At 40.2% G+C, this 13,063-nt stretch overlaps 2 protein-coding genes across 7 annotated transcripts in view; one reads left to right on the top strand and one right to left on the bottom strand.

The window, feature by feature from the left end:
- Positions 1–9,335, bottom strand: part of HSDL1 (hydroxysteroid dehydrogenase like 1) — an 18,388-nt gene extending 9,053 nt beyond the window's left edge. The window contains exon 1 of one of the 4 annotated variants that reach the window (XM_032121583.1): positions 9,161–9,335. In XM_032121583.1, coding sequence (XP_031977474.1) covers positions 9,161–9,198 — 38 coding nt within the window. In that variant the 5' untranslated portion in view covers positions 9,199–9,335. Of the gene's footprint in view, positions 1–587; positions 639–4,905; positions 5,012–9,160 lie in introns of those variants that run through there. The other 3 variants (XM_032121585.1, XM_032121584.1, XM_032121586.1) reach the window with 3 other exon arrangements.
- Positions 688–13,063, top strand: DNAAF1 (dynein axonemal assembly factor 1). Of its 3 annotated transcripts, none has more exons than XM_032121560.1 (12): positions 688–981; positions 2,119–2,254; positions 3,064–3,155; positions 3,997–4,218; positions 4,939–5,105; positions 5,359–5,480; positions 6,154–6,338; positions 6,806–7,093; positions 7,685–7,785; positions 10,471–10,539; positions 11,622–11,973; positions 12,260–13,063. In XM_032121560.1, the coding sequence occupies exons 1-12, from the start codon at positions 843–845 to the stop codon at positions 12,355–12,357; spliced, it is 1,971 nt and encodes a 656-aa protein (XP_031977451.1). In that variant the 5' UTR covers positions 688–842; the 3' UTR covers positions 12,358–13,063. The 3 variants fall into 3 exon arrangements, with proteins under 3 accessions (XP_031977451.1, XP_031977454.1, XP_031977452.1); XM_032121561.1 differs by having other exon boundaries at positions 689–981; positions 6,806–7,063; XM_032121563.1 differs by lacking the exon at positions 3,997–4,218.

Raw genomic sequence — 13,063 nt, 5'->3', positions numbered from 1 at the left:
TCTAGGGCTTAGCTATTAATCAGTTATACTGCAACAACACTGATCAACGATTCTGTAAATAAAACAATTCAAGCAGAAGCTGAACAGGTGAAAAGCAATTTTGGAAGATGAAGAACCACCTACAAGAGAAGCAAGGATAACCAGCACGAGGCAGCTGACACACAAAGAAAAAACGGGCTCTTTCAAGGACAAAAAGCTACATGAGAGACAAAGCAGGCTCAGAGACAGAACGTCAGTCCCCAGCGCTGTCAAAAGCGCCGCATCTGCCACTGTCCTTGAACCACGGCACAGTGCAGCACATCAGGCACCCCGCACACCGCGCTTGCTGTGCCTCACACGGCTTTTACTAGTTAATACATTTATTAAACAAGCACAAATCCGTCCTCCCCTCGACAGGACCCGATGTGCCGCCCGGCACCGCCACACTCCGCCCGCCCCGCGCCCAGGGAGGGACAACGGGCTCCGGGCGCGCCCTCCCCGCGCAGCCCCAGCGAGCTGGCCCGGCGCCTCGGCCCCTCGCCCAGCCGCGGCCCTGAAAGACCCGAACCCTCCCTGTTCCGAGCTGTCCCGGACACACCCCACCCCACCCCCGCCGCGGCCCTGACCCGCTGCCGCCTCTCCCGCCGCGCTGCCCGCGCCCGCCGCCGCCTGCGCCGCGCGGGGCCGCCGGGAGCGGCCGCGGGGCTTTGTGGGCCTGCGCGCGGCATCGCCATGGCCACGGCTGAGGCGGCCGCCGGGGCTCGGGCTCTGCTCCGTCCTTCGTCTGCCGCCGACTAAAGCCTGCGGACATTTTGTCTGAAAAACTCAGAGCGTAAATCCCATACCAGCTCGGGGGTGTTAGAATGCAGGCGGCGCCCGCTGGAGACCCGGGCAGCGGCCGCGGAGGGGGGGTCCCGGCGCCTGAGGCGTCAGGGGCGCCGCTGGGCGACACCGGGAGCGGAGGTGCCCATAAGGAGCGTGAGGGCAGCGCAGTGAGCACAGGTGAGCCCCTCCGGCTCGCTCGCCAGCACACAAAGCCTGCACATCACGGCTGTTCCTACTCATCTGGAAGCAAATACGAGTGTGTGCTTTCTCCCAGCAAAGTCACTGGAAATCCTGACATAACTGAGGCATACTTAATTGCTATCTTCCTGTGGCCTTTTTTTCTTTCCCTATATTTCTTACTTTCCTGTTGCCAGAGAGATATTTCCTTCAGTGTTGTAATCACACAGCTAGTCTGACCTCTAAGTCACAGAGTCACAGGATGGGTCAGGTTTGAAGGGACCACAGTGGGTCATGGGTCCAGAGCTTCCCTGCTCAAGCAGGGCCATCCCAGAGCACATGGCACAGGATTGTCTCCAGATGGTTCTGGAATATCTCCAGTGACGGACACTCCACACCTTCTCTGGGCAAACAGTTCCAGCTGTGTTCCAGCACAGTAAAGAAGTTCTTCCTTATGTTCAGGTGGAACTTCTGTGCATCAGTTTCAGCCCATTGCCTCTTGCATTACTAAATATGTCTGATTATTATGTTTTAATTACAGTCATATTTAAGTAACCTGGTACAATCATCTTGTTTGCACTTTCTCTTCAAATGTACCAACTACAAGTACAAGTAGAAGGTCCAGGGCAAGTGAAGAGAGAAATACTGAAATTGCCATTAAAGGCAGTATAAAGACACCTTCCAAGGAGTGCAGAAGGGTAAATTTGTAGAAGAGCTAGACTAACAGTGCTTGGGATGACTGATACACCATTACTGTAGTCTCTTTACAGTAAGCTCAAATTGGTGTTAATTAAATGTAATACATATTAAATGTCTAACACCATAGGAACATTGGTGTCAGTACCTTAGTGTCACTGTACATTATAATAATCTTAAGAATAATGGGTACTATCTGACTTCCAGATCTAAAAAAAATAAAATACGCAGATTTCAACAGTTCAATTGCTACTATTTATTTTACAATGCTGTGTAAAAAAGTTAAGTTCCATTAAAAATGTTAACAGAAACCTTGATTAGAACACTCTCTTCTTGAAATTCATATTCAAGTGCTTTTCAATATTTCTTTAAAGTAATTGGCAACGACACATTTTCCCTACCCTTGCTGTTAAATTGCAACTAATTTTCTTATTTATAAAGCTATTAAAACTCAAGAGAAAGAAGTCAACTGTATGTCCAGAACAGATCAACAGAATGAACAAAAATCAGGTACTGATCAGAAGTCTGGAACCAGCTCATCCAGTCAAAGGACAGAAGAAAAGAGAGGCTCTGTAAGGTAACGCATTGTCTGTGGATGTGTTGGCATCATCAGGAGTTTTGCTATTCTGTGTGTTCATCTCAGTTCTGGAGAACTTGAGAATAATGGATAAGTCAGGTATTAGTGGTACTTCCAGCATTTGTACAGATGTTTGGTTTTTATGGCCAGAGTAGCAAACTATATTCTGACGACATGATGTAGTCATGTAATGGATCTGGAGAAAATTGTGCAAGCTCCTGTGGAAGTCATTTGCCAGTAGATTTAACCATTTCTCTGCATCAGTTCAGACAAGGCATTGTGTTAATTCCTAGTGGCATTCCCAGCCAGCAAACAGCTGTATATCAAAACTATTGAGTGCTATTTTGGAGTCAGCATTTCAATAAAATGTTGGGTTGATAACTACTGACTTTTCTAATCTGAGAAAAATGTTGCATTTTGGCTCTGCCACCAAAGGTCCTGTACCAAAGCAACGAGGAACGGGGGAAAGAATTGGAGAAGAAGCTAACATTGGAACCAGAAGCTAACATGGAATCATGCTGCCCTTTTCCAAGAAGATGGACTCTCTAATTTCCTGTCCATTTTCCTATGAACTCTCAGTTTTTTAGCAGAAGGGCCTGGTAACTCACTTCAAAGGTAGAAATGAAAAGCCACTCTGAAAACCCTCACTGCTTCTTCTTTATTGGAATTTAATTTTGAAAGCTGTAGCTATTTCTCTTGCATGAAAGAACTGTTAATTGTGTTGCATTGGAATCTGTAGAAACAAAAGATTTCAGAATGTGCACTGATACACATTTTTTGTTTTGCTTCTACTTCCTGTACTATTTTAGAATGACAAAAAAGATTCTGCTAGACATCTGTAAACAGCAGAAATTATACTGGACCCCATACTTAAATGATATACTGTACTTGCATTATAAAGGTAAGATGTGAACATGACTGCCTAGCTTGGTCATTTTAAGTAGCATTTTAGCAGAGAATCTGTTTCATGGCTCACTGAAATAAGGTATCTAGTCATTCTTTTAAATTAGAAGCACAATCTTATGTAATACTGGATTTGGGAAACAAAATGAGTCAATATGGAGGTAGAAAAGTAAACTGATTGTACATCTAACTCACTTCGTGGAGCCATTCAAGGGATCAATAGGAATCAAGGGACATATTTTTGGTTTCTTTTCCTGAAACAGGACCCTCTGAGAAATGTCTTAAAATACTGGCCTGGGTTGCATTCAGAGGAAAATAAACGTGTTTTTCCTTAAATTGTTTGTATAAAGAGATTTTTCTAGCTTTTTGAACTTTTTTACTGCCAAATACACATGGTCAAGAAGAAAATAAACAGAAAAGACTTGCTCCATGTTTGCAGACACTACTGAAAGAAAAAAAAAATTGTTAGAATGAACATTACTCATCCTCTTGTGGTCTCTGAGCAGGTTTTTGCATGATGCAGCTACCTGGTCCAAGTTAACCTAAGAATTCTTCCAAATAAATAGGATATGCTACCTTCTACATTCGGCCTTGGTTTTGCTATGTATTATTTAGCATCTTAAGGGCTGCTGAGATACAGACCAGGATAGGTACCAACCTGGTTTTGCCCTTTATGGGCCAGAAACAATACCATGACTTCAGTGGAAATATTGGCAGTAATTCTGTCCAAGTGCTCTCTCAGGCTGTTTCAGCAGCTCTGGTTTAATGGAACTTTCTCTTCCAAAGAGCTGTTTTCAGCCAGTGCCATTTCATTTTAAAATATCTTTTTTTCTGTGCAGGATTTGACCGGCTGGAGAATCTTGAAGAATATACTGGACTGAAGTGTTTGTGGCTGCAATGCAATGGCTTAAGAAGAATTGAGAATTTGGAGGCTCAGACAGAGTTGCGTTGCCTCTATTTGCAACTCAATTTAATTGAGAAAATTGAAAACCTAGAACCCTTACAAAAGCTGGATTCCCTCAATATCAGTAACAACTACATTAGGACCATTGAGAATCTCTGTAAGAACTGTTGGTACAACATGTTTTAGCCTCTGACAAGCCCTATTTCCTAAGTTCTGACTAAGCTTTTATTAGTGGCACTGGTTTCAAGGGATTTTTTTATTTGCGTTAGGATTTTGCACAATATCCATACCAAAGCCCACAGGGCTTCTGTTGAATCAAACCTATGTTGAGAAACAGCAAATACATAGAAACTGCTTTCACATGGATACCTAGGATAATGAAGTCGTTTTTCCTTATGTCTTAATACCATCTCAGTACTTATCTGTGTTGCAGACAGGCTGACAATTCAGTTTTCAGCATTTACTTTACAGTTAAGATGTGCTTTGGCAGTTGCAGACACAATTACCAAATCTTATATCTGCTAAAAGATTTATTCTGTCCTCAGCAGAAAATAAAAAACAATTTCTCTACATTACTACTTGCATACATTGGAGAATTTTGAAACACAAGCTCTTGCTTTTGTGTAACTGATTAGTTTAAAATGTGAGTTAAAAACAACTACCATCCTAAAACCAAGCTGCTGTTTTTCCCTGGGGTGAAGAAAGCTTTGGAGGCCTAGCCAAAAAGTATATATAACAGAATAACAAATTTAGAGAAAAGCTCCAAATTCAATATAAACAACTAGTTTGACAATGCAGTTTTTTACTTGCTCCAAAAAACCCTCTGCGAAGCAGCAATGCTTACCTTTCCTTTCATTGTGCTGTTCTTGTCTGGCAGCTTGTCTGAAAGTCCTGCAGACTCTGCAGATTGCTCACAATAAGTTACGAACAGTGGAAGACATCCAGCACTTGCAAGAATGCCCAAGTATTTCTGTTCTTGATCTTTCCCACAACAATCTAAGTGATCCAAGTATTGTAGCTATTCTGGAGCTGATGCCTAATCTGGTAAGCCAAAAGTAGCTGAGGGTTTGTCATGTGTGGGTGAGCCCCATTAAGTGGCTTTTTTGGGTAGTTCAGGGCACAGTAGGTATCAGTCTAAAAGAAACATTATTAAACATTATTGTGTTTCTTGTAGATCACCTGTAACACCCTGGATGTTTTATTCATTTCTTGCTTTTGAAATGACAGGGAAAGTGCATATATCCAGAGTGGGGTTTTTGCTACTCAAGTTTAAAAATTGTTTCCCTTGTTTCTCTAGCATGTGCTGAATTTGATGGGAAACGAGGTGATAAAGAAAATTGCTAATTATAGAAAAACACTCACTGTTCGACTAAAACAGCTGACATATCTGGATGACAGACCAGTTTTCCCAAAGGATAGGTAAGAAAGACAGCCATCTTCTTTACACAGCAGTAAAGATCAAGTGCTAGCAATCACTCATCCATTTTTTGCCAATACTGTCATGAAAGGAAAAGAAGACTGACCAGTATAATTTATTGAAGGTGGGTGACCTCAAGGAGAAGAGTATTATACTACAGAGTTCTACATCTAGCATACCTAGAAAAAAGTAATGTATTTTTTCACAAAATAATTCTTGAAAAGAAGACTGGCCAGTATAATTTATTGAAGGTGGGTGACCTCAAGGAGAAGAGTATTATACTAGAGTTCTACATCTAACATACCTAGAAAAAAGCAATGTATTTTTTCACAAAATAATTCTTGAACAGACTTGTTTTTAACAGGTCTGTAAGCCAGAGGCAAATTCTGATGTCAACAGAAACTGAGCAGGTGTCTGGAAAAGCTGAGCCAATATCAGACCAACCTCTGGTGGTGTAATCACCAATCAGCATTTGGATATCTCTGTGTCTTTTGTTTCAGTTCCATGTACAAGATGAGATAAACATGCATCCCTGTTGCATAAGGAATTGTCACCACTCTCTGCTTTTTTCTCTTGCAGCTATTTTGTGCTGTTGCAAACTATTTTAAATTTCTCTCTCATTGCAAAGATGAGCTTTTATAGCTGTATTACAGTGAGCTTTTGTGTTTTCATTAGAGCCTGTGCAGAAGCCTGGGCTGTTGGAGGGCTTGAAGCTGAGAAAGCAGAAAGGGAAAAATGGGAAACCAGAGAGAGAAAAAAAATCCAAGATAGCATTGATGCATTAGCAGCAATTAGGCAAAGAGCAGAGGAAAAGAGGAGACAGAAGTGCATGGAAGGAGTTGCAACAGATACCCTAGAAGGTTTGTGCTTACTATTTTGGAAGATGTCTGTGACCAATTTGAATGTGCAGAGGAGTCTTTATCTGATACATCTTTGGATTGACTAATAAGTAAAACTTTGTCTGCAAGCAAGTGGATTGCACAAAGGAGAGGGTAACCAGCACTTGTTGTTCATCCATCAAAGTCCTCAAGCATGTATTTAAATACATAGTCACTTGTGAGCCTTTTCAAAGTATTAGAAATACCAGACATTTATTATTTGTTTCCTCTAGATGATTTTTTTTCTGGGGAACTTCTGTTTGCTGGGGAGTTGAGATGGAAAAACAGCATTGCTGCAGTCTTGGGAAGACTACTCATCCACAAATAGCTGTTCAAACAAAGTAGGAGCTTTTCCTGCGTATTTTAGCCCAATGTAGTAGTGTTTGGATATTTAAAATGAGCAGTGGCAGATTAGCTCAGCAATTTTAATGAAATTATTTCTTTTGTAGGGGCACCTGTAAATTCAAAAGATGGTGATGGAAATTCTAATACATCAGAGACTTCAAACAGATCAGAAGAAGAAGCTCAAGAAAAGAGTGAGAAATTTAAAAATGCAGGTTTTGATGTTTGTGATGAAGCGATAACACTTCTACCAAATAGAGGCGATAACAGAGATTTCACATCTGGAAATATGCCTGATGAAGTTCGAGAGGGTGCACAGGAACCAGACTCTTACAAATGCACAAATTTCAACGAGGAGACAGACGGTAATGTACCCAGTGAAGAGCCAAACCAAAGTGAGCGTGCAGAGAGGATGAGCCAAACTCTTAGCGTAGCACTGCCTCTGCTGTGGGTCAAGCCAACTAATTCATAGATAAAAACATTCCATTCGATTTCCACAGCGACTAGGTGAAATCAAGGAATACTGGGTAAAATAGTCCTTAAATACAACAAATAGTAGAATTCTGAAGGCTTAACCTGCAGTTTCTGCAACTTAAAGGTGGAACTTCACTTCTCAAACATGCCAGGTTTACTGGCAGGCCAGGAGAGTTTACAGACATTCCTTGCTCCCACATAAACTGGGCAGTCTGTCTGCCAACAGAAGCTGGTCATCACTCTAGAGATTGTTTTGTACCTTCACACATGGAGAAATGCTTTTATAGACTAGTGGAACACATTATTGAAAAATGCAAATATTAATTTATACAATATAAGAGAGTCCCAGAATATCACAGAAAGAGAAAGTGCTGGATTCAGCTGTGAATTCTGCAGTGGTAGTCATGTCCCCAGCAGTCTGGTTTTGCAGTGCTTGCTGTTGCAGTATAGACATATTTTTTATTCAGTTAGTTCTCTGCAACTGACTATTGATTATTCTTTAAATCTACCAGGACAGGAGGCAGCTACTGACAAGGCCATGCTTCCTGAGAGGGATGAATATGCTGAAATTGAACAGTTCAAGCTGGAGACACTGGAGAAACTTTCTCTTGATGTATGTATTGGATTCAGACTTTGAGAAGTTCACGTGTGGATATTGTCTTCTCCAAGTTAATTGTTGTAATATTCTGGCTAATAAAACTATATGGGTAGGTTTTAAAGAAAGGTATACTGTTAGAAAAATGAAAGAAAGAAAAAGACCCAAAAAAGCAAAGTTGCAGGGGTATTCTTTCCAGTGAAACATATATAAAGAATGCTTCCAAAGTTTATTTTGTCCTTAAATTTTTTATCCTATAAATCCTTTTGCCCTGTAAATCACCTGAAGTTGACCTTCTATCTTTGTGATTTCTCTGGAGAAGCTAATGAGGGCTCTCATTTAAAAACAGAAATCACAGCAAAAAGAACCTAGTAGATATATTTGTCCTCTTAATCAACACTCCAATGAAATATGCAGTTGAAAATATGAACTACTGCAGAAAAAGCATAGGGAAGAAATAGCACCCCCATCATTGTAAATGTCACCCAGCAGTATTAGATATTAGAAATTCTCAAAATAGAACTCTGATTTCAGTTTCCAAGAAAAACAGAATGTACATTATTCAGATATATAATAAGTGATTGACATTTGTAGTATGATCTTCTACTATCTGAAGTTTCTATCTGATGCAACTTTTAAACCTGTTTACCATATTTAACCATGAGGAGGACATACATACCACTGAAAAATACAACTTCATTTCAAAGGAGAATTGTTCAATATGTCCTAATTAGGACTCTGCTGATAAACTGACAGTGTCGGACTATGATATAATCAGCAATAAAAACTTCTGAGCTTATGATTTCCCAGAGCACTTAATACACTCTTTGATACCCTATACTGGCATTGTTAACTACTGGCAGAAAAGCCTCATATCTTTGTCATGCTCTTAATTTCCCAGGCAAAAATTCCATGTTGTTATTGAAGGGCTCAGCCCACTGCTTTGGTAGAGGGTTTGCTGCTGCCTCCTCCTGTTTAGCTGTTTTCAATAACAGGTTTAAAAAAGATAGTGGAAAGAATGGGCAGCAATTCAAAGTATGCACAATATTATTCTGAAAAGTAGATCTTGCAGCGTCTGAAATAAAGGTTTTTAATGCACAATGACACTGTAGATACCCACAATGTGAAGATCTCCTTGATTCAGTGTTTGTTTTTCCCTTGATGCTCTATGGCACCACAGGAAGCCCCTTTGCACAAACTTTAAGGCAGTATAAAAGTAACTCTTAAGCACGCATCTGTGGGGTTTCTTTAGAGATGTAAAAAGTGGGACTATTTTAATTCTACAGAAGAAAAACCAAACCCAAATCACGCACTAATGCACATTCCAGTGTTCAATGCTTCCAATGACATTTAGTAATAGAAAGAGCCTCTCCCAACAGCCTCCAGTACTTACCCTATTGCAGATATTCCAAAGAATCTTAGTGCTGACATAGCAGGGAATGGCTGGGAAGATGCCGGTGGTGAGAAGCTCTGGAGCAGCACCGTTGTCTTTATTCATATCCTGAGTCTGTAGATGGTCCCAGGAGTAATAAAAGGGAGAAGAGTGGAGGAGGATTTGCAATGGGTGGTTGTGACATCCCCGTGACAAGCAGAAACAAGCTCATGTTGCTGCACATGCCTTGGCAGTGTGGGAACCACATTCCCATGTACCTAAACGAGGTTAACTTGTAGTAAGTGATTTTGGCTTGATCTGCAAAGGCACCCTGATGACTGATACAACACTAACAGCTATTTCATCTCCCTATTGACATCAAACTCCACATTAGTCTCAGATCTTAATTTGTACATTTTTAATGCTATTTTTATGAAACTATGTGACTTCAGGACATGCTGCGCTCGCTGCAGCCATATCAGGAAGGAGAAATTTTCTTTCTTGATTTTAATTCTGTAATAATCTTCACCACACAAAACAGTACAGAATAGATGTACCTGATGCTACTACACCAAGCAGTCAGCTACAAAGTCATTAAGTGCTAAAAGTATCTAAAAACAAAAGGAGATGCTTATCCCAGTATTGACCTACCATTAAAAAAATGGCAACAAGGTATTAGGTTCTACCTGTGATTCTGCATTCCCACCTTCTGGTTTTGCTTTCACGTCAGCAAATGATAGTTGTCTGAGATAATATTTTCTAGTGGAAAGCTGAGATGATGGGACCTGTATGAGCAAAAACAGTTCTCAGCAAGTTTGCTGTTCTGTATCCTTAATTCATTCTCAGTAAAACATTGGTTTATTAGGTGTATTTACATTAACAGAGTTTACTGATGTGCAGTTTCAGGAAGACTGCAGGTCTGGATTTGGCACTTACCCATAAAGATGGGTTGCAGTGGGATTAAATCTGTTGAATAGATAGGAAACAGCTAAGAGAATAAACCATGTTTGCTTTTAAAATCCTGGTAATGCCTTACTCTTTATCCTGTTTTCCTTTATAATCACACAGCATAGTAGAAAACAGCATTCAGTCTGACATTAACGCTATTGCTTTCCCATTTGCTGTTTCTGGAGACAGATGAATTTTCCCTTTCCCACATGCGTTTAACAGCTGACTGGCCCTGGGAGAGGATGGCAGTGGGGTCCTGCTGGCTGTGGCCTCGCACCCTGATGAGCAGTGCTTTGAAGAAGTTGTCCAGTGAGCCAGAGATGTCATTTTTCATGGGTTACAGTAGCTCTTCCCACTGATTATTGATCTGTGATTGTTCACAGGAACTGCCTGATTTAGAAGATGTAGTTCTAAGTGAGTTTCCCCCAGAAGACGAAATCTTTGTTCAAGAGGTAACATTTTCATTAATTCCAGTAATGAAGCTTCCCTAAACACATTTACAAATGTTTTGCAGAATGAGGATAATCTAAGTTGTGAAATGCTGGTTTGGAGATGCAATCACTTATGCATTTACAAACTTTCATCTCTGTACGTAAATCTTTCAAAATCTGATTTTTTTATATTTGTGTGTAACAAAAGTAGAATAAAAACTTATGATCAGTAATGCAACAGTTACATAAATTTAATTTCTTAATAGGATGTAGTGTTATACTGAAGATTAGTCTTAAAATATACTTTACCAGTACTAATATGGTGCAAATTGCCTACTATTGAATAAAATCTGATTTTTCAACTGAAATCACGGAGAGATTGAAACTCCTCCTCTCCACTGCAGGCCAGTCCTTGTCCACCTTAGTGTTTTGCTTTGCTCAAACTAATCTTTTAGGCACAAGCCTATAAGAAGAAGAGAAAAAAAGAAGACAACAAAGTTTAAAAGCCCAGTTTTGATTCTCATGCTGATCACAGAATCATACTGGCCTTGCTGGAGACAGAGGCTGGTACAGTACCTGCTCTTACAAGTCTTTCCAAGATAATGCCAACTGTTCCTAAAGTCAGCATAAGGCATGGAATTGATTTGCCCTTTTGATCACAGACTCATAACAGGGTCTTGGCCAACAAAGCCTCCTATTAAAAGAAGGCAAGGAAAGAGGATTGGTGAAGGAGGATGTGTTAGCAGCTGTCCTGCTCCAAAGGGTGCTTGGTTCTCAGCCAAAGACAGATGATGTTGGTCAGGTTCCTCTGTTCAGAGTAAAATATTAGAACAGAGCCCACACATTGCTGAATTGCTGAAATAGATGTTCTTTTTATGAACTGTTAATAAGTTTATGGTCAGTTTGTTGCTGATGCCTGAGAAATTGCTAACCTAAGATTCATCCACAAAGCAGCAGAGCTATGGGTGAAGCATATATTCCATATATTTTATGAGAACAGCACATTAAAGCTGACAACTGTTACGTGGATCCAAGAGATATTTACCCATCCTTTAGCTTTCATGTCTAAGAATAATTTTTCAATTACATTTTTACCTTTACAGCGGGACTGTCACCCAAAGATTGAAATAATTTCTGAAGTGACAAATGACTGCAGTTCTGCATTAGAGAAAAACAATAAAAGCACGCTTGAGAATTCAATAGGAGAAGTTCCAACAGCAATTTTTTCAAGTGTATGTCAGAACCATAAAGCACGTGAAAAGGAGCACTTAAGACCCCTTCTCAAAAGCTTCTTTACACAGCCTGATAATTCAGAAAGATACCTGGAGATCAAAGATAAAGAAGTAGTCCCTTTGAAACCCTTGATCCAAGAGGTAATCACTGAGCCCAAGGATGATCTACTGTTGTCACCAGTCTGTCATCAACCAGATGACCCAAGCTCGTGGGAAGAGGATGGTAAGATTACAGTGACATTATTAATCACAGAGAAAACAGGAGTGGCACAGACACACTAAGGATCTGTTCAGCTCCTGTTGAGGACTGTTAGTTACAATCACTGCTTCCTTTTATTTATGTGGGAATCCTAATAAATTAGGAATTAAAATGTTTTCTCTTTCTGTACACAGATTTCTTACTGAGTTTCATTTAAATGGTTGTAAAAAAATGGTCTCTATATTTGTTTTTTCAGTATTAAAGACCACGAATGAGTTTCACTTGCCTTTTGCCTTTGTGCTTTTAACAGGGAATGGCAGTGTTGGAGAAGCACAGGGCCTGGCTGAGGGGGAAAGATGTCCTCACAAAGCACAAGGTGACGAGGATGGTGAGAGTGGATTGGATTAATCACTTTGAAAAATGCAGACCAAATATGGAGCAGTGTCTGGCTGATTGCATGCAAGTATTCCCAAAATATGGAGGCCAGCAATGGGACCATTAGTTAAAATTGACATAACACTGTGATATCAAAACTCACTGCCCTTGGCTCCAAGCTCCTCAGGGCAGCTGCCTGTTCACTACTTTGAAAACTACTGTTTTGAGGCTGAATTCCAGCCTTGTGTTTTGTGCCTTTGCATCCTTCTAGAAATGCCTTAGTGACATGTTAATATATCAGTTTCATTACAGATGTAGTTTCAAGCATAATTCATTGTGTCTGTCATTTGAACTAAATAAAGGTTCCATTTGTAACCACATATATTTTAACTTGGTGTTTTATATTTTAAGTCCATCCATGTGCACATCATAGCACATGGACGGACTCCAATGACAAATGGAGATTGCTTTGTGATGGGATATTTTACTGATCTAATATTCCTCAACATTTTGATTGTTTATGCCTAAACAGATGCAGAAATAGCATCCCTGCACAGAAAATCTGATTTTACCTTTTAGGGCATCTGTAATGAAATACACTTATATCTGCTATTTTTACTGTTTTTCATTGAGATGTGTCTCAGGATCTGGATTTTGAGTGTAGCCAAGTTTAGGTGAATGTCTTTTTTCATGTTTCTATACATCTCTAATAATTTGTAATAAATAGAACTGAACAGTT

The sequence above is a fragment of the Corvus moneduloides genome, chromosome 12, assembly GCF_009650955.1.
Source record: "Corvus moneduloides isolate bCorMon1 chromosome 12, bCorMon1.pri, whole genome shotgun sequence".
Lineage (NCBI taxonomy): Eukaryota > Metazoa > Chordata > Aves > Passeriformes > Corvidae > Corvus > Corvus moneduloides.
Note: the sequence above shows the minus strand (reverse complement) of the source record. Positions and strands in the feature narration are given on the sequence as shown.

Excerpts from the sequence above, each read along its gene's own strand:
- DNAAF1 (XM_032121560.1), top strand. The coding sequence starts at position 843 with ATGCAGGCGGCGCCCGCTGGAGACCCGGGCAGCGGCCGCGGAGGGGGG. Across the intron at positions 3,156-3,996 it reads ACTGTACTTGCATTATAAAG|GATTTGACCGGCTGGAGAAT; the intron begins GTAAGATGTGAA and ends TTTTCTGTGCAG. Across the intron at positions 5,481-6,153 it reads CCAGTTTTCCCAAAGGATAG|AGCCTGTGCAGAAGCCTGGG; the intron begins GTAAGAAAGACA and ends TGTTTTCATTAG.